Here is a 22,643-nt window from a genome sequence, read left to right as displayed (position 1 = left end):
AATGGAAAGACATCAACAAAGACTTCCATTAATATGTTATCTCCTTAGGTAGTACATACATCTTTAATTATTTATGGGAAAAAAGTTGGAAGTGAGAATATTTTTGATACTTCTATTCGTTTTCTCACTTCCAATCAAAAAAATAAAAGTAGGGTATGAAATAAAATCTGGCATGTTAATTTTAATGAATGAGAAATGACATTAATGTGATTTTACATTAATTTATTTTAAAATATCATATCAACTTCAAAACAACAGACAGAAAAAGTAATTGAAATGGCACTTCAAATAAAAAAAAAAAATTGTCCAACCATAGCTCACAGTTATACGTTCAGTTGTGCTTGTGCGCCAAGCTCCTACACTTAAAATGACTACATTGTTCAATTAGAATGAGTTATTTTGATTTGTATCTCAGCAACCTTCTATGCTGAAATGTGTTTTGAAATAATACAAAGAAAGAGAAATTGTCAATTATCTTATATATTCAAATGAAAATTATACTTTATGTCAAGCTTAAGTTGTTTTCATTGTTTTAAAAATAATCCAAGAGCTTGTTTTGCTGAAAACCATACAGTTAAGGCTGGAAATTAAGTTGAGACTGATGTATAATAACTTTCTAGAATATCATCAAAATAATTATAATATTTATTTATCTAATATCTTTATCTAAGTATATGATGAATACATATAAAAGTAGTTTACTTTGACAAGATGGTATATTATGAACTTAGACTACTATTCGTCATATAATAACGAACAATATGTATATTTAATACAGAGCAAATAACAAAACAAAACAGATACAAATTGGAAATTGTGTTTATGTTTTTCGAACTGTATCCTGAATACAATTGATCTTCGTTACATAATTGGAAAACTCGTGACCTGTTGAGAAAAGAAATATGTTAAATAACAATTAAGTATTTTGAGCAGATACTTAAATTTGAGCAGGCTTTGAAAAATGTTATATGGAATCACATATTATTCTACTTATATGAGCACAAATGCATAATTAATAGTTTCATTTTGAGTTTACTTACTGATTATAAGCATTATTTTATTACAAGTTACAGTTTTTACAGTAAGGAAGAATATTTTTTAGAACAGGTATGGTGTTTCGATCACTGGTGCAATCATTCTCAAGTACATAAGTTTTATAGATAAAACTTGTATGGTGTGTCGATCACTGGTGCAATCATTCTCAAGTACATAAGTTTTAAAGATAAAACTTGTATGGTGTGTCGATCACTGGTGCAATCATTCTCAAGTACATAAGTTTTATAGATAAAACTTTTCTGCTTGAGAATGATTGCACTAGTGATCAAAATGTCGTACCTGTTCTAAAGAATATTCTTTCTTACTGTAAAGGCTGTAACGCGTGATAAAATAACACAAAAGTACAGTATTCCAGTAACACTTAGACCTACATGTATCACATAATCTTGCACACCATCAATAAAATAAACTCTTTTAGTTCATAATGAAGATATATTTGATCTACAAACAACTGACCTGTGGGTTTGTATGCCAAACAATGATCAAAAGGAGGTTTAGTTGCTATTTGGCAAATAGTTTGGACATGATAATGTTTATCTTGGCTTTTCAAAGAGACTCTCCATTCCAAGACTGGTAACCTTTAGTAAAATAGCATAAAAAAATTGTTAATCTGAGCTGTACCATTTATACAATGCCCTATGTAGATATGTGTGTGTGTGTGTGTGTGTCTATATATATATATATGTATATATACATATTTATAGAAAAATATTTAACTTACAAAAGATAACAGTTGTAGATATATAACAATATAACAAAAAAACTAATTTCTCCGTTTGCTTCATAAATGTTTAACAAATTTCAATAGAGATTGACTACATTGTATTAAAATTATTTTAGAACTTCCCCAGTTCATTACAGTCCACGATGCCATGACCTGGACAATGACTCAAAAGCATAGTTTCCGCCGATAGAAACTCCATTTTAAGTTTATGTCTAAATTTCACCACTCTTCCCTATTAGCTTTTCATAATCTATTTAGCATAGGAGGACAACAGTCTCCCAGGACCAGCTTCAATAGTTCAGTCACACAGAGTTTATGTGGCCAGTGATTTCACTGGTACGTCTTTGTTTAGAATAGCATGAATATCCATTTTATTCTCCAACTGCTTGAGATATGCAACAGTTGTAATTTATGAAAGCAATATTTTTACATGCGACTTATATCACTTTTACAGATAGAAATCTTTCTAGATTATGTTGTGTACTGTTGCCTAAAACATATGGACAGCTTTTCCCAATGGCCTTTATGTTCATGGATTCTGATCTGTTACATGGTGCTGCACTTTCCTTACCACTATTGGGGTATTATACATTGCAAATATCTTTCTAGATGGTCTTGGTATACCAAGTTGATCTTAAAAGTTCGAGTGTACGTATATTTTGTGTTAGAAAGGGCTGTTACGTACCTTTCCCAAAACCAATCAGTTTTGAATGGTATCACACTACGTATGAAATGTCAAACAATGTTAAAATGTAGTTCTTATAATTTTGTTCCACCAGGACTATATGTCAGCTGTGGTTGTCATGAGACTTGCCAATTTGCATATTTAAAATCATTTAAATGTAACATACTTAACCCTCTGTATACATCTCTTGCACACATCCCACATTTAAGAAAAAATACATAGTTTAACTTCTATACGTTTCTTAACATCGGAGGCGATGATGGTTTGATAATACATTCACAGGCACTACAACAAGTAACTTTTGAATGTAATATTACATTTATATGAATCATTAGGTTAAGGGTAGGCAGATTAGCCCCTTTCTGTCTTTGCAAAATGAAATCTTGACTAATTACAAACTGCAATTACAGTTTTCAGTTTCATATAAAATGTTAACATGCCTAAATTATGAAAAAAAATCTTGCAATAATTACTGGCAATCATATGGTGTCAGATACTGCATTCAATACAGTTAGATACTCCTAAATCTTGTATTAACAGTTTATATAGCCAGAAATAGTATCAAGTTACTTTTATCACAGGAAAACCAACTACAGTCACAGATAAGGTGGAGATAACGCATCAACATTAAACACAACTTGATAAATTGAATGAAGAATCAGTGATATTGTTGAGTATTCTATAAATATCCAAAACATATGTTCATCATACAGTGCTTAAGTAAACAAACATATATAGATTTAGATTTAATCTAAATACTAAAATTTAATATTAAAATGTTGCAAGAACAACAGTTACAGCTATTATTGAGGTGTAAAATAAACCATAAATTCTCCAAAAAACATTTCCTGGATAACAAAGTGATTAATGAGGTATTATATACTCTACAAAAGAGTTCTGTAGATCTCACACTAAGGGAAAGTAGATAAAACTACAATCTAAATTTCCAGGAAAAATTAATTCAAAGTACTCATTCTCATTTTTAAATTACTACGAACTTAATAGTGCTACAATGCATGCAGCAAATAATTGAAGAAATAATTAACATAGCAAAAAAAATAACATTATTGAAAAATAGACAAACATTTGAACAACAGGAAGTAAAAAAAAAAAGAAAAAGAAAGAGAGAGAGAGAGAAAATAGCGAGATAGACTGAGATATGATGTAGCAATATAGAGGTTAGCTCAGCAACTTGTACCTTTCTAGCAATTGATGAACACTGGAGATTTGAACTGGAAAGTGAAAAATATGGTTTGGGTCCACACTCGGAATTGTGGAATAAAATTTCAAGGCTTCTCTAGAAGTAAAAGTAAAAATAGAGTCCGTGAATATAGCTTAAACAAAAAACAAATATATCCCACATGTTACAGTGCCTGAACAAATACATCAGTAAAAAGTGTATTGGCCAAGAAACCTTATTTTTTCAACAGAATTTCTGTAAGAGATAGAATAATCCCTTTCTTTTATCATTTTATTAGCAGTTCAACACCATAGAAAGAAAGAGTAGGATAAGCCAAAAGTTTGTATGCCCTTTGAGTTAATGAAAACTTTGTGACTTTATTGACTGTGCATCATATGAACTATTAAAAAATTTATTTTATTTTACCACAAGATTAGTGTATGATAACTGATAAACTCTTGAGCCAAATTAATCTGAAATTATGACATCTCATTCATACTTACAAAGATAATTGTGTACATTAATGAATTGCAGTGATTCACACACAGTTGTTTCACTGAAGATAAGAATCTCAAATTAGTTCAATAAAAATTTCACAAATATTAAAACTTTTGTATTCTTTCATATATAACCAAAAGGTACAAAACTTATAATACAAAGGTTGAGTAGATTATATTAAAATGAATTTGGAGCCTCCCTACATCATTACAGCCCATGTTGTCACATCTGTTCATGCTCTATCTAATGCCCATGCATCTTGAAAATAGCCCTGCAACATAGGTTCTATTCATAAAGATGCACTTGATGTACACTTTTCAAAATGGAATAACTTTTTATCAAACTCCCAATATTTAAGCAATGATTTGTTGTGAAAATTCTGGGTACATTTGTTTTTACTATATTTGTCAAGAGAAGAATGTCAATACAGGGGATTCAAAAAGGGAAATTTTCATTAAAAATTATTAAATCGAGAAGGTCATTATGGCTTCTTTCTTAATTTAGTCTATCTTTAGGCTGTTCTGTCAGAACCATAACACTACTCCTCTCATGCCTTCCAGAAGTCACCTAGTAAACAAAGATGATAGTTTCCCAGTAGCTGCTTCAAAAATTTCAACTTACAGATATCTATACTTTACTGACATGCCTTTGTATGTAAGAACATGAATACCTATTTCATTCTCCACCTGCATGAGGTATGTGATGATTGAATGGATGTTTTATGGAAGCAACTCGTGTAAACATCACTTTTGTCATTTTTGCAGACAGATATCCTCTTGATTATGCTGCATATTGTTGCCTGATACACATGTATGTTTTTTTCCATGATCTTTATGTTTGTGGAGTCTCTCCTGTTACAAGACATCACACTTTTCATATTAAACCAGGGGTACAACTAATTGCAGGTCTTTTTTCTGGATGGTCTTGGTGCTCCAAGTTGATCCATATTCGTATATTTTCCAATGCCATCAAGAACAAGGGGTATATTTTTCTATACAATTCTAAATCCTTGATCTGAACACATACTTATGATCTTACTGTTGGCAACTTTGCAACAATGAGAACTGTAACATTCTCTTTCAAAAGCAATGAATATTTAGTGACATCACACTATCTACCAAATGCCAAACAATGTTCCATTGTGACTTTATATTGGTTGTTGATGTCCTGTGACTTGCATATTCAAAATCACTATAACATACTCAACCCTTTGTATAATTACACACATTTAACCCTATTAATTATGTCTTGCTTTGCTAGTATTGTGTTTCCTAAATGTAACCCATCTCATTATTTCTCCCTTGTGGTATATGTTGCTACCTTTAAACTTAAACACATCCAATATTACCATCAATCAACAATCCTAACAATTAGTCAAGTTAAAAACTGGCCACATTCACACAGTAGTTTTTAAGTTATGTAAATAACACAACCAATTAACAACATAATTAAACACAAGTTAAATTATGACATTCCTAAAAGTTCATTAGCTGAAATTAATGAATTTATTTAAATACATAGCATATTACTTCTTAGTAACAACTAATAATTGTAACTGTGAATATCATAGAGCTTCTGTTGATCTCTCAGTTACACTCCAATACAGTTTCAAGGTTACAATTTAGAACTCACTTGTATATTTCAAATGCAAAGAATTGAAAAAAGGTTAAATGAAGATAAACATAAATTAATAGTTTTATTCATTCTTGTGTTAGGGCTGTACAGGGAAGCTGGATCTAAAATTAAAGTTTTCAAACAAATTTCAAATGGACACATTAAACTTTTGCAAATGAAATACCTTCTTACAAATCAAAACTACCAAAAGTTAAATAATATGTTTCTTGGATTAACTAAATATGATTCATTAGAAGTTTTTGAAGAACATGTAAAACAAACTGTTGAAAAGCAAGAAAAAGGAAAACAGTGACTCAGAGTAATTTTCCCCAAATACATTCAATTATTAACAGTACAGTGTTTTGGAAAACCAAAACACTAAACAAGAATCACTCGTTACTTTTTGACATAGTTATATTAATAAAAGAAACATTATAAACCTAAATTCCAACTTTGAGCACATGGGCTAAAATATGGTAAAATTTGGATTCATGTAATCATTAAGGTGAAAGAAAACATTTTATAAAATACATAATAATATTTGTTATTCATAAACCTACACTTTTCAAGCAAACATTTTTACAAAAAGTTATTTCAACAATTACTTACCTTGTGTAAGAACTAAGCGTCTGTCTTGGAAGTTGGAGAAATGTTTTGCTAAGAACAATAACTTCTAAAACATTTTGAAGCTTCTGAAGTTCTGGTAATGCTAATACAATGTTTCCAGAAGATTGTAGAAATGGTTGTAGTTGTTCCTGAGTGGCAAGTTCTAAACCTGGAAAATAATATAGAAAAAAAAGTAAAAACAAATATCTTACCTGCCATTTTAATTATCATGTCTGGACAAATTTAACAATAAATTTAATGAAATGAGCATATCGTTTCATTAAAAAAATTAAAACATTGCTTAATAAGGTAATCAAATATCTGAAACCGTATGTCTACTGAAACTTCAGTTTATCATACAAGTGCTAATTTTTTCTTTATGCAAAAATGATTCCAGAAGAAATGTCAAAATAGCTTATCTTTTTACACAATTACCATGTAACTTACTACTAAAGGTTCATTGTACTTGGCAAGAATGATGTCCAATGTTCCTATACACAATCTGATGGCCAAGATTATTCATCATTCCTCAAATAACAATTTCTATTATAAAATTAATTTTCTACAAGGGATGGTGAGGTTAATCTTAGACCACACATCTTGATAAACTATCACATGGCCCTTTACTATGCAATAACACTGGCTTTTGAGACCACATTAAGGCAGGCCAAAGGCACAAAATCCTACAAATGCTGCACTACCAGATTTGGCAGATAAGCTGTCATTTCAATTTATTTGGCCATCTTTCTTATGGAAAAAGCCTTTGATTTTAAGATGTGACTGGAAGTTTGAGAGTCATCATCAATTTCAAATCCTTGTTTATTATGTTATGAAAAACATAAGAAAAGCTTCATTTGCATCGAGTCTTTGATAGAAGGATTTTATTTTGTAATATATAGCCTCCATTTTACAGATGATGATGTTACTCTTCATTGGCTTGGAGTGTTTTTTGAAGTCCATTGTTATCCTAAATATAATGCTTTGTGTGATTTTTTGGATTACATGGAGATTTTTGAGGGCTTCTTTTTTTAAAATGTTGTGTCCTTTGGCTCTACATCATTTCACAGACTCACTATACATATATCCTTGTCAGATTATATTTTCTACTTGTGTGAGAATGTTCAAGACAATGAAAAATAATCAATGTTGTAAGAAAAGTAATATTTTACACTGTATCCTAATATAGACCAAGTAAGTGTGAAGGTTCTTCTGTATATCAATATATTCTGCTAAAATATTTATAATACAAACTTGTAGATTTATGTAAGTATGTTTCTATTTTAATTATGAGGAGGAGCTTATTGACTATAAACAGAAAATGCCTATAACTTTTCATAGGAATATACTCAAACTTTTATCAGCATCCCTCTATATATATGTAAATACACGTTGCACAGAATTTTTTTGGTTGCTGTATCTATGAATAAAAATAAAGACAAGTTATTGGAAATACTCAGCTAACACAAAATTTCTATCAAATTAAGGTGAAAAAAAAGACAGTTTATAGTTAAAAAACATGTTTATTTACCAACAAAAATACTTGTGTAGTCCCTACGAAGTTTCTCTACTCCAATTTCCACCAGCATCTCTAGAGGTTTCATTCCTTCTAGTGATGGTGTTTCAAGGTCCTCGTGATGAAGTTGACGTATGAACTTCCCAAGAGTTGTTGAGTTTTTTCTAAATATCTATTTAAAAAAAACTGGTAATAAATTCTAAGTAACATGTACTTAAATATTCTCTTGAAATCATGCAAGAAATTGTTGCTTCTATATACTATTACAAAGATCTGCAGAATAGCTACGATCTCAGAATTTTCTGAGGTACATGAATTTTAAAAGCAATCATTCCTAGTTGCCTATGTAGTGGTCAAGGACTAGAAATCTTTTATATAAAAATACCACATACCAATGGTCTCATTTCTTTTGAATTCAATTGTTTGAAAATAAATGCCAGAGCCATCTTGAGTTCTTCGAAAGAAGAGCAGCCTAAAAAAGTAAGTCTTTTGATGAATCAACTGGTAAACATAAAAAATACAAAGATAATACACAAGAAAAACTTTCCTAAATTACAGTCTTATAATACCTTCTAAGGTAAAGCAACGAAATGTAATTTTTATGACTTCCCCAGTAGATTGCTACTTCCACACATGTACCTTATCAATATGTTTGTCAGTTTCTTTTTAATGATCAAGTTAACATGAAATGCTTAAATTTCATTTAGTAATAATCAATACTGTAGATCACAGTTATACACAGTGGCAAAATATGCGAGTTAGTGAACCACCAGTCAACATCGTCATTTACATATGTATTGTATTCTTTACCTGTGTGCATTATAGGTATAGCTTAACTGAATCTTTCAGCAACAGGACAGGAGTGTGGACTCATAAGATATCATTAACTTTATATTTTTCTATATAATTGCCTGTGAATGAAATAAATATTTTTGGAAATATTTTCACTTATCTATTAAAGTAAGAGTATATTCAATTATTACCAGACTGATAAAAATGAGTCAAACAACTCCAGACACTAAAGATGTCTTGGATTACAGCTGTTTCAGAAGAGATGGTCAAGGATATTTTACTATCTTATCTACAGTCTAAGTGTAAGCATGTAACATCAATGCTAGGTTATAGTTGCTGTTTACAGTAACCTTAGTCAATATCAAATTGAAATGTCAAGAATTGGATAAAAAGTAAAGCCATCTCTAAAACATTAATTATGAACATAGTCTTGATGAATAGTCATTTGCATGGTTATAATATTACAATTTCCAGTTGTGTGCAATGTGTTATCTGTAAGAAATACAGCATTTCAATGTAAAACCTGTTAATTATTAGTGTATGAAATAAATGCCTGTTGCACAGGGTTTAATAAAATATTTTTAATAGTGTGTTAGAAAAAAAAAGAAACCTCAGTTCAAATTTTCCTTACCTAAACAAGATTACAAAGGTATATGTGGACATAGGCAAATGTGTGTGTGCATGTACACGTGTATAATATACTGAATGTATGAACTTATTAAACCCATCAAACTGTGCAATACTAGTTAAAAGTCTAATCTGATACTTACAGTGCATTTCAGATACTTACACAAGTAGAGGTTATCTTTTCAACACTAAACATTATAAAAAGATTAGAAGATTTGTGTTAACTTTGTTCAGACATACACATTTTAATTAATCTAACTTAACTAACCTAAAGAAATCCCCATTTTTACATTTTAGTTACTTTTATAATAATATATAAAGAATAAACTTGAAAAACAAGAAATAAAGTACTTATCATAGTCTCCTTTTTTCTTGCTGTTGATTGCTCATGACACTTAATCCTACTTTTTTTATACTGATGATAGTAGTGCATTAAATAATTTTTATTAAATTATATAATGCACCAAAGAATATATAATAATAACATGCATGGCCAGGTGGTTTGGGAGCTTGACTTGCAATCTGCAGGTCACGGGGGTCAAATCCCCGCTCCACCAAAGATGCTCGGCCTTTCACCGTTATAATGTGATGGTCAATCCCACTATTCGTTGATAAAAGAGTAGGCCAAGAGTTGGTGGTGGGTGGTGATGACTATTTGCCTTCCCTCTAGTCTTGCACTGCTAAATTAGGGCTGGCTAATGCAGATAGCCCTCATGTAGCTTTGCATGAAATTCAAAACAAACCTCAAATGGAGGGAAAAAAAAAGAATTTTTCACTGATTGTGACAGCATTTTTGAACTTAGACACCTCAGTTTTTGGTGGTGTGTGTGTGTAATGTAAATAATATAATAAAAATGCTTCACAAGGCATGCATGCGAGCAGCTCAGGGGTAACGTAATTTGATAGCATACGCGAGATCCACATTTCCCAAGTGATTCACAACTTGTAATGGTGCAAATAGTAGTTAGACAGGATTTAAAGAGCAATAAAATAACAACATTTAATTATAAATACGAGTTTAAAGCTACTTAGGATAAACGAATGTAGTTTCATGTTACAATTTGAAGTCATTTTAGAGGTTACGAGTTCAGTCAGATTGACCAACCTTGTATAGAGTTAGGATAGAGAAAATATAAAGTTTTACTGAAAACAAACATTTGAATTGTGTCAAACTACTTTTTAGTAGTATACATATATATATATAGTAATGTAAACATATGGGTGTGATGGTCTAAGGATTCTTCTACAGTAGGTGTCTAACTTGTTGATGATAAATTTGACAATAAACGAACAGCACGCACTACACTTGTTTTTAAAATAATATATATATATATATATATATATTCGAAACAAGTTAAATGCACGTATAAAATTCTTTACACTATGGAGATCATAGTTGTATCTTAAACACTAAACAGTTCTCTTCTTCTTATCAAAAGTCCACTTAGGCCAATTCAATTGCTTTAGAACTATTTTTCTCTATTTTTATCACCATAGTATCTGTGTATAATTCACTTATGCTGTCGCTTGAGTTACCATAGTTGTATCCTGAACTTCGAATAATCATATGTTTTTCATACTTCCAATAATTGTTTGCCTGTTGTCAAAGTCCACACAGGCAGGTTCAATAATTTAGAACATCCTTTGACACGACAAATTATTCTCCTTATTTCTTTCAAACTGTTAATCTCACTCTAACATATCAACTGTTATGCCATTCACTCCCAGGATGGTTAAATTTACATTTTTTAACTTTTTTTTTCCAATGGAACTTCTCTTCATGTGACTTTACTTTTACTCTGTTTCCACTCATCTGGTCGCAGCTATGTCTATCACTTAGGCCTTCTAGAAATCTCCATAGCTTCAACATCAATGAATTACAAACACAAAATTAATTAATTAATAATACTACCTACACTAAACAGTCTTTTATATTAGACAAAATATATTTAGGAGGTTTTAGAGATTCCACCAATCACATCTGAGAATTTTAAGATGAAGGAAAGTATTTTTAATCTTAATATGAAAATCACTATGCATATGGACTAGTCAAAACAAATACTTGATATATTCATGGACAAATCTTTTTTAGTTTATTTAAAATAATTCACTAAAAATATGATTTTTTGTATGTGAAAGACTTTCAGTTTACTGAAAGGCTGCCAAATTTTGTGAAGATATAGATACGATATTAAGTTATTAGTATCAAATCCATAAAGACTTTATACAAGTACAAAGAGGTCACGTGGATGGTCAAATGGACCAAGCCCATGTTGAGAAAATTAAAGGAATTAAATCAAAATTGGTGGCCAAACTGGTAGCTACACTTATAGCATTGATAAGAAGTTTACAGCAAATATTTATTCATTAGTTAACTAGGCCATGTATTTAATTTTACCCACCATCATGCCCAAAGTTGAACAAAAATGTGGCATGGCTAACTAATGAATGAATATTTGCTGTAAAATTCTTATCAATGCTATAAGTATAGCTACCAGTTTGGCAGCCAATTTTTATTTCATTCCTTTAAGTCGCACGCTGAATCCTTTTTTTTTCACACTTAAGGTGTTTTTGATTAGATAAATAGTATCTGTAAGTCATTATGCTTGAAAAAATGTAGAAGTGGCAAAGTTTTGACCATAAAAATACTGTAATGTGATCTGTCTTGAATGACTATAAAACCAGTTTATATACATACATATATATATATATATATATATACTAAGACTTAAGCAGATAAGATATCAGCATTATCAACTTTCATTCTTGTAGATAAACATACATGCATATTTTAAAGTATATACATGTTTCTTAAAAAATAATTTGATGAGTATGTCAGAAAGTTGAAAGTAATAAATTATTACAAAAAAGAAGTTACATACATATAATTTACAAGTTAAATATGATAAATTTTTCTGACATGAAAAGCAAGTCCAGACACTAAGGATTATTTGGAAACCATACTTCCACAAGAAATGGATAAGGATACCTTAGGATCTTATCTACAATCTCAATTTACAATCAGAAGTCTAAAAGTTTGTTTTCTGTTCAATCACTAACATTTTTTCAATTCTATAAATATCCTTTTACATTTCATAATCAAAATTAAAATATTTGGTCTGTAAATAGTTTTTCTTTAATGAATTCCCTGCAAAGCAACAAGAGAGTTTTCTGTGCTAACTGTCCCTAAGATTCAAGTGATAGACTACAAGGAAGGCAGCTAGTCAATACCACCCACTGCCAACTGTTGAAATACTCTTTTACCAATGAATGGTGGGATTGAACATCACATTATAATGTTCCCACACTTGAAAATATGAGTATGTTCAGTGATGGGATTCAAACCTATGACCCAAAGATGGTGAGTCGAGTGCCCTAACCACCAGGCTGATGAGCAGTTGAAAAACATTCTATTCATCCATACTTTATCCTTTACGTTCATTGCTGTGTAGAATTTATAAAAGCTCATCCTTAGTAATTTGCATAACAATAACTAACCTGACAAGAGAGTCCAAAGATGGTCAGTAAAGTCCAAACTTTCTCGTTTACCCAACACAGCTGCTTCTAGACAACTATCAAAATCAGTAGAGTCTAAAGGTACCTGCTGATTCTCAGTCTTTTTTCGCAGTCCTCTTTCCTGTAGTCCTATATGTGCACAAAGATAATGAGAATATAATTTCGGATCCCCTGCTACATTCAAGACCACTAGATCCCTAATAAATAAATTTTCATTTCAAATAAATCATCATGAGTACAAAGAATGTTATTTAAAATTTTCACAAGTTTCCATACATAATCATACTATCACATAATTTGCTTTTGTTGTTTGAATTATTTCCTAATTTCTAAATTACATACAAAATTCTGATTTGTGATATTCACTGTTTTTGTGGTCTCATTTATACAATCAGATATTCAAAGAATTTATCCTTAGAGTGTTGTTTTGCTTGAAAAAGACAATCAAACAAATCTAACACATTATGACAGCTGATTGAAACTGTCATACATTTTCTTGCTTTATGGTCTTATAAAAATTGACTTAAGTACATGAATTCTGATGCATGAACTGAGGTACTTAAACAGATGACACAAATAAAAAATTTAAGTGTGTTCCTCCTGTCACTTAAAGAATTAATTTTAACAGCTTCAGGTCACATTACAGTGAACCAACCTTGTATCATTAATGTCAGTTGATCAGTCAGGGAATGGTCAGCTTCTTGGGGACTCCACACTATTTCCCCTGTCTGTAAGCCACATGTCAAGCCCTAAAGTCATAATATGTAAAAGAAATCACAGAATCATCATACAATCTTGAATGAAACCATGTACTAGAATAAACCTTTATTAAATAAACAACACAATGAACATTCTTCTTTTTTATATTTCACTAGTTTTTAGATTTTGACTCCAGCATCAGAGCCTATAATAATAATTTTCCTATTCAGTATACAAATCATTTAACAAAAGAAAAAACAACAACATACATATAGGTTGTTAATCAAAAAGAAAAATAATAACAAGTTGAAAACATTACTGAGTTGTTCATTTAATAACTTTTCTCATGTTATGAATCTGAAATATTATTAATACATTTTTGTTTAAACAATAAAACAGTTTAAAAATAACCCATGGAGTTCATGCCTTATTCTGAAACTAATTTGTTAAACCTTTTGTCAAATTAGTCTAACACACAGACAGCTTTGACTTATGTTTTTTAACTGACAAATTTGCATATTTTAAGCCTATGTATTAAATTCACCGCTTACTACCAAAACTAACTTTCAAATTGTCTTGAACAAAAATGTAAACAAACTATGCCTGGTAATCAATAGTTTCTGTGATGCTATTACATTCAGGATGGCTATATTTTTTCTAAATTTTTATTCATACTATACTGGAATATTTTCAGATTTTCCAGTTTGCACAAGTGCACATGCATCATATGCCAATATGTCAACTTTTCATCATAATGCAACCTAACTAACACAACTTTAATTTATAGTCTGGTTATAAAAGAAAATAAAGCTTTAAATATACTTGCCTCATGCTATGATACTACAATAAAGATCTTCAAACGCAAATATTGTAATACGAAATATTATTTTATAAAGACAAAATAAGAACATCAACAAGATAGAAAAGGAAACCAATGATAGAATAAAGAAGAAGAATTTAATGCACAGATTAAAGTAGCCACATTCTTTTCTGCATTGGCTCAATTGTTTCAACTGATAAAACAATCTAATACAAAATATGAATTGGAGAATTACTACTGTGCTATCTGGTATTGAAGGACCTTCCTGGTCTACCGCAGTAATGACAATACTGCATCCAGTTCAATAATTTAAATGACAAGTTCAACATCAGCCAGTAGAGAAACCAATGGATTATCAAGGGAAGGTACCGTGGGATATGTACCATGCACAGGTCATGATCACTTCCAGAGTGTACAGGTGGAATAGTGAAGAATCTATCTTTTTTTCTCAATTTAAAAAGACAAGCTTTAATTACATTAACTTTCCAGATGAAAGTCATAACTATTAAGCATGGTAGCTACCTTATCCAACAGGTTTGCAGTGCCACCAGAAATAAGTATTCAGAGCAAAGTTCTGGAACAGAGTGAGGAGGGGAAAAAAAAAAGACACCTTAGCCAAATGGGCAAAGAAATTTGGAAATACTTTCTCAATTTATTGCTTGGATGATCCTTATGAAATAATGGATTTGTTAGCACATGACTAACTTATAGATGCCATAAAAGACAAGGATATGAGAATTAGACTGAAGTAAAATAGTTGTACATCTTTGAAGGAAGCTCTGCAGTTGGAAATGGAACTAGATTCCATTTAGGTTGCAGATAAACAACTAAAGACACCATCTCAAAGTTAAAGGGCTATCAGACTGAGTAGTATCGAAACATTAATTCTCCCTATTAATAGTGTAGAAGAACAGAAAGTATTAGTTAGACAACTAGTTAAACACAACAGAAGAAATAAACCACAGGACAATAGATATTTTACGTGTAACTTGAAGGGACATATTGCCAGGAACTACAGGCAAAAACCTTTATGAAATAAAAGCTATTATAAAAGGACACCAGAAAGAGCCAACTATTATAGATGCGAGTAACCTGGCCATCACAGTTGAGACTGTATGAAATCAATAACTGTTATAGAGCCCAAACAGAAACTAAGAACTCTATGCTAACAAGACATCAAGAAAATAAGAACTATGTAGACTTATGAGACAAAATTGAGCTGAAAATATTCCATCTATCCCAAATGAGAGAAGAAGTTCATAATTTGAGGAAAATCATCCACGAGTCCATGGATTTATTGATGTAAAACCATGGGTTAGACTGATTGATACTGGTTTTACAGCTACAAAAATCATTCAACCCTAAGTATTAATGAAATATGGCAAATGAACTCCAAAAATGAAGAAAGAAAAGGGGCTGATGCAAACAACAGGCAGAAATAAAGTTCTAGCAAAAGGGAAGCTTCTCTGTGCCTCATGTTGTGGGAGTAAGTGACATCGAGGAGAAGTGAATATTGGGAATTGACTTCATGTGGAGATATATAAATATATTCAAATAGCTCTACAGTCTATGACCAGAAAATCCCCATGTTCTACATGGCAATTACTGCATCAGAGGATGAACTTTCTAGTGACAATGAACAACCAATAAGTGAAATATTTATACCAGGATTTATTAGCAATAATCCTTCATCTAGTGACTGGGGAATAATGAAATCAAATACTCAGACATGCCTCATGAATGTGAAGAATAAAGATGTTGTACATACCTTTACTTTGAAAAACTTAAATGTGCTTGTGATGAAATAAAAAGTAATTATGATGTTCATTCTGGTAAAATAGGATTCCATGGAGGCATAATAGAATGGCTGTATAGTCCTTGTTCCAAGAGAGGATAAACTTCAAAAATAAGTAAGTGTTTGGAAGATAGGCAATACAAGCCAAAGGTCATCTTTGTTAGTACATCAGAGACAGAATAGTGAAATGGGTAACTCCAGAAAAGAACTGGAATGGCTGTATAACTCCTGTTACAATAAAGGACAAACACCAAACTTAATTAGGTGTTCAGAGGATAGGCTATTCAAGCCAAAGATCATCTACTGTGAAGTACATTGGTAAGAGAATGTCAAACTGAGTATCTCCATAGAAGAACTAGTCAGTAGAATCTCAATCTGCAGAGAAGCCAATAATTCCTGGTGAGACTACTTCCAGAAGATTATCAAGGATTGAGCTTCCAGAGGATTCATTTCATCAAATACATAGGATGAACTACTTTTGTGAAAGGACAGCTAGAGATAATGAAGGACATATTGCCAACCCATCAATATACAATGGGTCTCAGAAAACCACCAAAGAGACTTGGTGAATTAACAATTTAGTGTAGTGTTTTATTTTTGCCTTAGGAGTATTCAAGAGACTTCTCAATCCAGGAAGAGGTCAGTGTTATAAACTATATCTTTAATGTTATAATTTGTCAGCTGTAATGATGATGATGTTGAAATTAGATAGGACTAGAACATCTGGAAAAGTTTTTTAATACATTCAAGGGTAGATATAAATATGGAGTCAGTAACGCACCAAGAAAATATTTAAGAAGATTGTCTTCTAGCCAGTATAGTAAATGAAGCAGCATGATTTCATTTTTAGAGAAGTATTTGGACCTGCATATTATGCATATTGAGTTACTTTGTACAAGCAAGTTGATTTTTATGTTGTGTAGTAAAGTTAGTATGGCTTTAAACATAGGCCTGCAAAGTACAAAGTGTAAAAACCTGTAGAAATGCAAAGAAAGAAATAAATTTATTTATCATTTACATGGATTGGACTTTGAATTACATTCACAAAAAAATTTCAAAGAACCTGCCAAATGAAAAAACAATGTTACAACAATACCTTCAACAGATTGATACACATTGTAAGATGGAAAACTTGCAAAAAATATTACGTACCTGTAATTTCAGTAGTTCCTTATGTAGAATAAATGCTGGACTTCTCTCATCTCCAGAAACAGGATGAACATTCTGAAAAATTAGTTGTTCACAGTAAGATTAGTCTGAAGGAAAAAAACATACCCAAGTTGCACTCGAAACTCACCTATTTATGTATATAGACATTTCAGATTAAAGTAAATTTAATTTAATAAGCAAAAACAATGTATAATTATGATAAATTCATTTTAATACAAATTAAATGATCTTATGTAAGATATAAAAGTTCTGTAGTTTAGTTTAATATGATGATCAAGATCATGCACTAAATTACAAAAAAACAAACAAACATATATGTGACTGATGCCAAGCCAAAAGAAAGAGCTTGGAACTGATAAAGTCAACTGTGATGTACAGATTGAAAGTAATGTCTGAATGCTGGGGATACGGGAATGTGAAGAAATTGAGAAAGATCAAGAAACTGATGGAGATGTGACAGACTGATTACCAGATACCAATCCTTGGTGTATTGTCGAATGACAAACAGATGGGAATAAATCCTAGAGAAGGGTAAGAAACCTTTTAGATAGTATCCTTGGCCAAAAAAGTCGAATACTGTCTTTGAGAGATGTTGGTGGGAGACAAGATCCCCTGGAGGAGGGAAAGGTAAGGCAACAAGAGACAAGGGAGAAGGCAAGAAAAAACATTGGGTAAAGCCAACGGATAAAACCTGTAGCCATTAACGGTCAGCTGGAAAAATAACTCATAGATACACAAATTGAGCCAAATGGGCACAGAGGATTGTTACCAATGAGACTGTTCATGCTGAAACCTACAGACAGTGATAAAACAGATGGAAGAACAGGAAGTGGAGTTAGAAGGACAGGAGACAGCAACTTGAACAGAAGGAGCTTGGAAAAGATGGGACACAAAGGTGGTCAAGGAAAAATGTTGATGCATGGCCTCAGCCCGTGACTACAAAGAATCAGGTAGCCCCACCAAAAACCTATTAATGGGGAAAAGGAGCCAGACAAAAGTCCCTGAGATAAGAGGGAGGTAAGCATTCTTGGTTAATAAGGGCATTCTTCCCCTACAAATTCCAGCAACAGAGTAACCATGTAAGAAGGGACAAGACCGAGGAAGAAGAAAGCAACAATGTAGAATAAAAGGAAGTGTCCACTGAAAACACATTAGGGGAACAACAGATTGCTTCAAAAAAAAGGGATGGATGGAAGATAGATAATGTAAAAGGGTAGTGAGAGTAAGGTGAAGGGGAGAAAAACTAACAGAGAACAATGGATCAGAATCCCAAACTTGAAGAAAAGATTCCAGTGTTTGGGAGTCCAAAAAAAGGGATTGAGCTCAACTGTAAGCCAAAGCCTGTGTGTCAATCAGTTGAGGAGGATGAGGCATACAGGCACCAAAGTGAAGTAGACAAAAATTGTTTTAGCATGGACTCAGATATCAGGGGAAGGAGGAAAAACATAATATTCTGAAGAATAATAAGAAATAGGACAAAGTGGAAAAAGGTAACATACTTAAGAAGAAATGGCAGGGAAGGACACAGAATGTCGAGGTAAGTCTACAGCTGCATGGAAAAAGTATTTGTAGATTTAGGTGGTATGAAAAGTCTGTCCAAAATCCATGTTCTTACAGACAAAAAAATCCATGTCAAAACCTGAAAAAGGCCCAGACCACATGCAAGACTCCACTACCCATCATACAATAGGCGTCACATCCCCTGACAGACAAAGAAGCACTCAATGCCAATGTCCAGATGTTCAAAACAAGACAGCATGGAAATGACCATCTCTGTGTAATTTATGTTATGGGAAATAAGAGCCACAAAATCTGCAGAGATAGAACAGTTTGAAAATAAAAATAAATAATATTTCCACAACAGTTGGTTTTGTAGATATAGATACTTCAACCAAATGTTGATGTTCAGAAATCTCATACAAGCAAAAAAAAAAGATGTCTTAACACAAGTGCCAAATCGAGAAGTGATGATCGAACAATCAGAATAGAGGAAGCCAGCTGCACTAGAAGTTAGTGTCACACTTCTATTGGTGGAGGGTTGTCTCATGCTCATTTGTATGCAATATCATGTGGAGACGTGAGATTAGGTGGGAGACTCAAGACTAGTGATAAGCAAAACATTCTGCATATCGAGGAGAGCACTGAATCACGAAATCTAGATGTGAGAAGAGATTACATATTTGTATCAGAATATATCAAATAAGTGAGTTAGAAAATATGTAGTATGCCTTCATGACATCTTTAATTGTCTGTAAGAAAGCTAATAATGAACTGAGAGATAGTATGAATTGCACTTGATTAAAAGACAAATAAAATGCATACATTAGTCACTAATTTTAAAATAAATTAAATTGAGAAAGGAAAACCTAAAACATGTATATAAGTTGAAGAAAATAAATTTATATTATGAAAAGTTTATTTAGTTAAAAAACAAATTCTCAAACCTCCAATTTCCAGGCTTTCAAGTCATGATATACAAACAGGAAACTATATGATGCTTTCACTTTGATCACAATATACATACTTCTTTGGTTTACATGCTTCACCAAATCTTGGATTGATAAACACAAATACAACAATTATCTTGGTTTGTAGCAGTTGTTATTAGTATATACTTTAATATTTAAGTTTGTTGATTCTTTGTTTTTTAAGTTGCAAAGTAAGTATATTAAGGTGATTGAACAAGATACCAGATACACTTACGAGGACACAGCTTACATCACCATGGGGAAGTTCAAAAATATGTCTGGCTTTGTTCCATGTACATTGCAATGTCATCCAACCCTCTGATGCAGTGGTTTCATCAGGAAATTCTGATGATGATAATAAACTGTATGAAGCAAAATATGATGTCTTTGTCTGAAAGAAAGTTTTAACCTGCATTTAAGATGTCACTCACATGAATATATAGTATACAGAGTATAAAATCTAAATGTTTCAATTAATACTGAAAGTAATTACACCCGTACAACAAGATTCACCAGCTCATTGATCACAGCCCAAAAGCTAACGAATCTTATGGTTTTGGAAGGTTCTATTCAAAACAATTATACAAATATTGAAAACATTTATCTTATAGTTTCCTACCATTTTTTCTGATATAACTGGCTTTATCAAAAAATGCACATATTTATAATTAGATACCTTACAACTGAGCTTTTGAAGGAACAAATAAATAGTTGTTGGTTACTTTTTCCCCCACTAACTAAGCTGGGACTCTTACTAGCAACAATAAACTTAGCTATGACTGTCTCATAATTAATTATTTTATGTATTAAATGTTAGTAAATACATGTATAACCTAATTACACGTATAAACCTTCTGTGTTACGTATATATTATAAAGTGAAAGAATTCTTGATTTGAGCAGCTCGGCCACAAATGCCTAGATCGACAAAATCTACAATATTCCACTGATGGTAACCTAACCTATACTCAAAAAGTATTTTATTATTATTAAAAAACTAAGATTTAAAAACCAAAAGTTGGCGAAGAATGAAAAGCCAAAAGGCCTAACTTTTATGTCAAACATGGACAAATTGAGTGTTGAAAAAAACATCTGCAGTTTACATGATTTCTAATTTATTATTACCTCCAATGAGCAGTTACTTGGGGCCAGTAATTCTACCACGTTGTCATAAAAACTGTAATGTAGAGTCCAGATAGCATGAGCCTAGCCAGCTAGTCAATTAATCAAATGAGTCTAATATCCCATTTTTATACTTAAATTGGGTATGTGATGTAGTTCAAAGGAGGATGCAAAACCAGCACAACACAAGCAAGTGAAATAATCTTGATAACTAAAGGTAACCTAATGTGCTCAGAGCCTTGCAGTGTAAGTGATTGAAATGCTTGTATCACAGAATTACTGATACTCAAGAGTAAATTTCTGCAGAATTTTTTCAAATGTGTACTGCCAATGTTTTTCTAGTGCCTTCTAAGTTTTCCAACCAAACTACAATACTAATCACAAATTTATTAGTTTTCTAATATTGATTTTGAGCCCTTCATAACTGACAATTATGATGACATAACTTTCTATACTGTTACATGAATAAACTTGATTTCTATGATGTTAAAAGTTCCCTTAAAAACTCATTTTTGTTTTAGTAGATTTATTTTTGGAAACTTATCTCAAATACATACCAGAAGGTGGTTCTGCGACAGCTTAGCCTGATGCTCACATTTCAAGTCCATAAGTGATGGCAAATTATCTTTTGACAAAACAGGTCCTGTGAATAAATGTCGAAGCAGCTTTTAGTCAATAAAGTTTTGAATCATTTCATTCTTTCATTTAGATAAAACACATTCTACAAAGCAACTTATATATATATTAATCAATTGTTTAATGTTTTCAGTCTTAGTAACAGTCTCCTTTTGATATATTTCATAGGTAACTTAATACTGTAATGACTGAAATAATTATGGATTTTACCCTTCCAAAACTAGCACAGAACATATCTTTATTTGGATATATTCATGTAATATTATTCTATATTTCTATGTACTTTCTGCATGTTCTTATAACATTTTCATTGACCAGATATCTTAAGGTCTGAAGCATGTGTTAATTATTTTACAAATGTAAAGTCAAAATGCTGCCATTTTTTTCTTAAGCTAGCCTGTATGCTTCCCATTCAAATAAGAAATACAGAAACCTGTACACTTAAGATTGAATATAGGAGATTGACTGAATTATGTAACCTGTGATATTATCATATATCTGACATTGAGTTAGAATTTTTTCACTATGGTATTTAACTTGGGTATTTCCACACTTCTGTCTCTTTATTTAGGTTCTTGTTTTCCTGCCATCAACCTCACAAGACAGACAGTACACAGGAAAAGGCCCACTCAGTTTAGATGATCTAACATTGTGCTTGTTAAATAAAGAATTTTATGTATAAAACTACAAATGTGTTTGCTTGTTTTCTTATACTGTCCATATCCAATCTATTTTTCAGTTACTCTCTTTCACCATGGGAAGCTATTATACTCAACAAAAGATTAATTGTCATTGACAGAAGAGATCAACTTTTTTCCATGACTGTCAAAAGATTTTTCCCCTTACAGCAGAAAGCAACAACCCTCCACAAGCTTGAATCAATAGCCAGACACTGGATGTGCTAACATCTGGGAACCTGAGTAGGAAACACAAGTATAAACAACCCTTCAACTGAGGCCCCAGTTGGCAGATGACACAAGGCACTCATGCACAGATATCAGCTGATTGTTATATTTTTTCTGTTTTTTTTTTAACCATAATTCAGGTAAGTTATTAGTGACATAATGCCAAGATATGCAATGTAAATGTGTCTTATATATATATATATATATATATATATATA

General features: G+C 31.6%; 1 protein-coding gene across 5 annotated transcripts in view; it reads right to left on the bottom strand.

Moving 5' to 3' along the window:
- Positions 1-518: 518 nt before the first annotated feature.
- LOC106460365 (protein zwilch homolog) overlaps positions 519-22,643 on the bottom strand; it is a 32,329-nt gene continuing 10,204 nt past the window's right edge. For 4 of the 5 annotated variants that reach the window (XM_022387071.1, XM_022387074.1, XM_022387072.1 and 1 more), the window contains 11 exons: positions 21,442-21,527; positions 19,999-20,154; positions 17,278-17,349; positions 13,467-13,560; positions 12,794-12,940; positions 8,269-8,348; positions 7,892-8,048; positions 6,367-6,532; positions 3,664-3,762; positions 1,513-1,634; positions 519-885 (listed from right to left, as the gene is read on the bottom strand). In XM_022387071.1, coding sequence (XP_022242779.1) covers positions 821-885; positions 1,513-1,634; positions 3,664-3,762; positions 6,367-6,532; positions 7,892-8,048; positions 8,269-8,348; positions 12,794-12,940; positions 13,467-13,560; positions 17,278-17,349; positions 19,999-20,154; positions 21,442-21,492 — 1,209 coding nt within the window. In that variant the 5' untranslated portion in view covers positions 21,493-21,527 and the 3' untranslated portion in view covers positions 519-820. Of the gene's footprint in view, positions 886-1,512; positions 1,635-3,663; positions 3,763-6,366; positions 6,533-7,891; positions 8,049-8,268; positions 8,349-12,793; positions 12,941-13,466; positions 13,561-17,277; positions 17,350-19,998; positions 20,155-21,441; positions 21,528-22,643 lie in introns of those variants that run through there. The other variant, XM_022387075.1, reaches the window with a different exon arrangement.

Source organism: Limulus polyphemus, unplaced genomic scaffold (genome assembly GCF_000517525.1).
Source record: "Limulus polyphemus unplaced genomic scaffold, Limulus_polyphemus-2.1.2 Scaffold760, whole genome shotgun sequence".
Lineage (NCBI taxonomy): Eukaryota > Metazoa > Arthropoda > Merostomata > Xiphosura > Limulidae > Limulus > Limulus polyphemus.
Note: the sequence above shows the minus strand (reverse complement) of the source record. Positions and strands in the feature narration are given on the sequence as shown.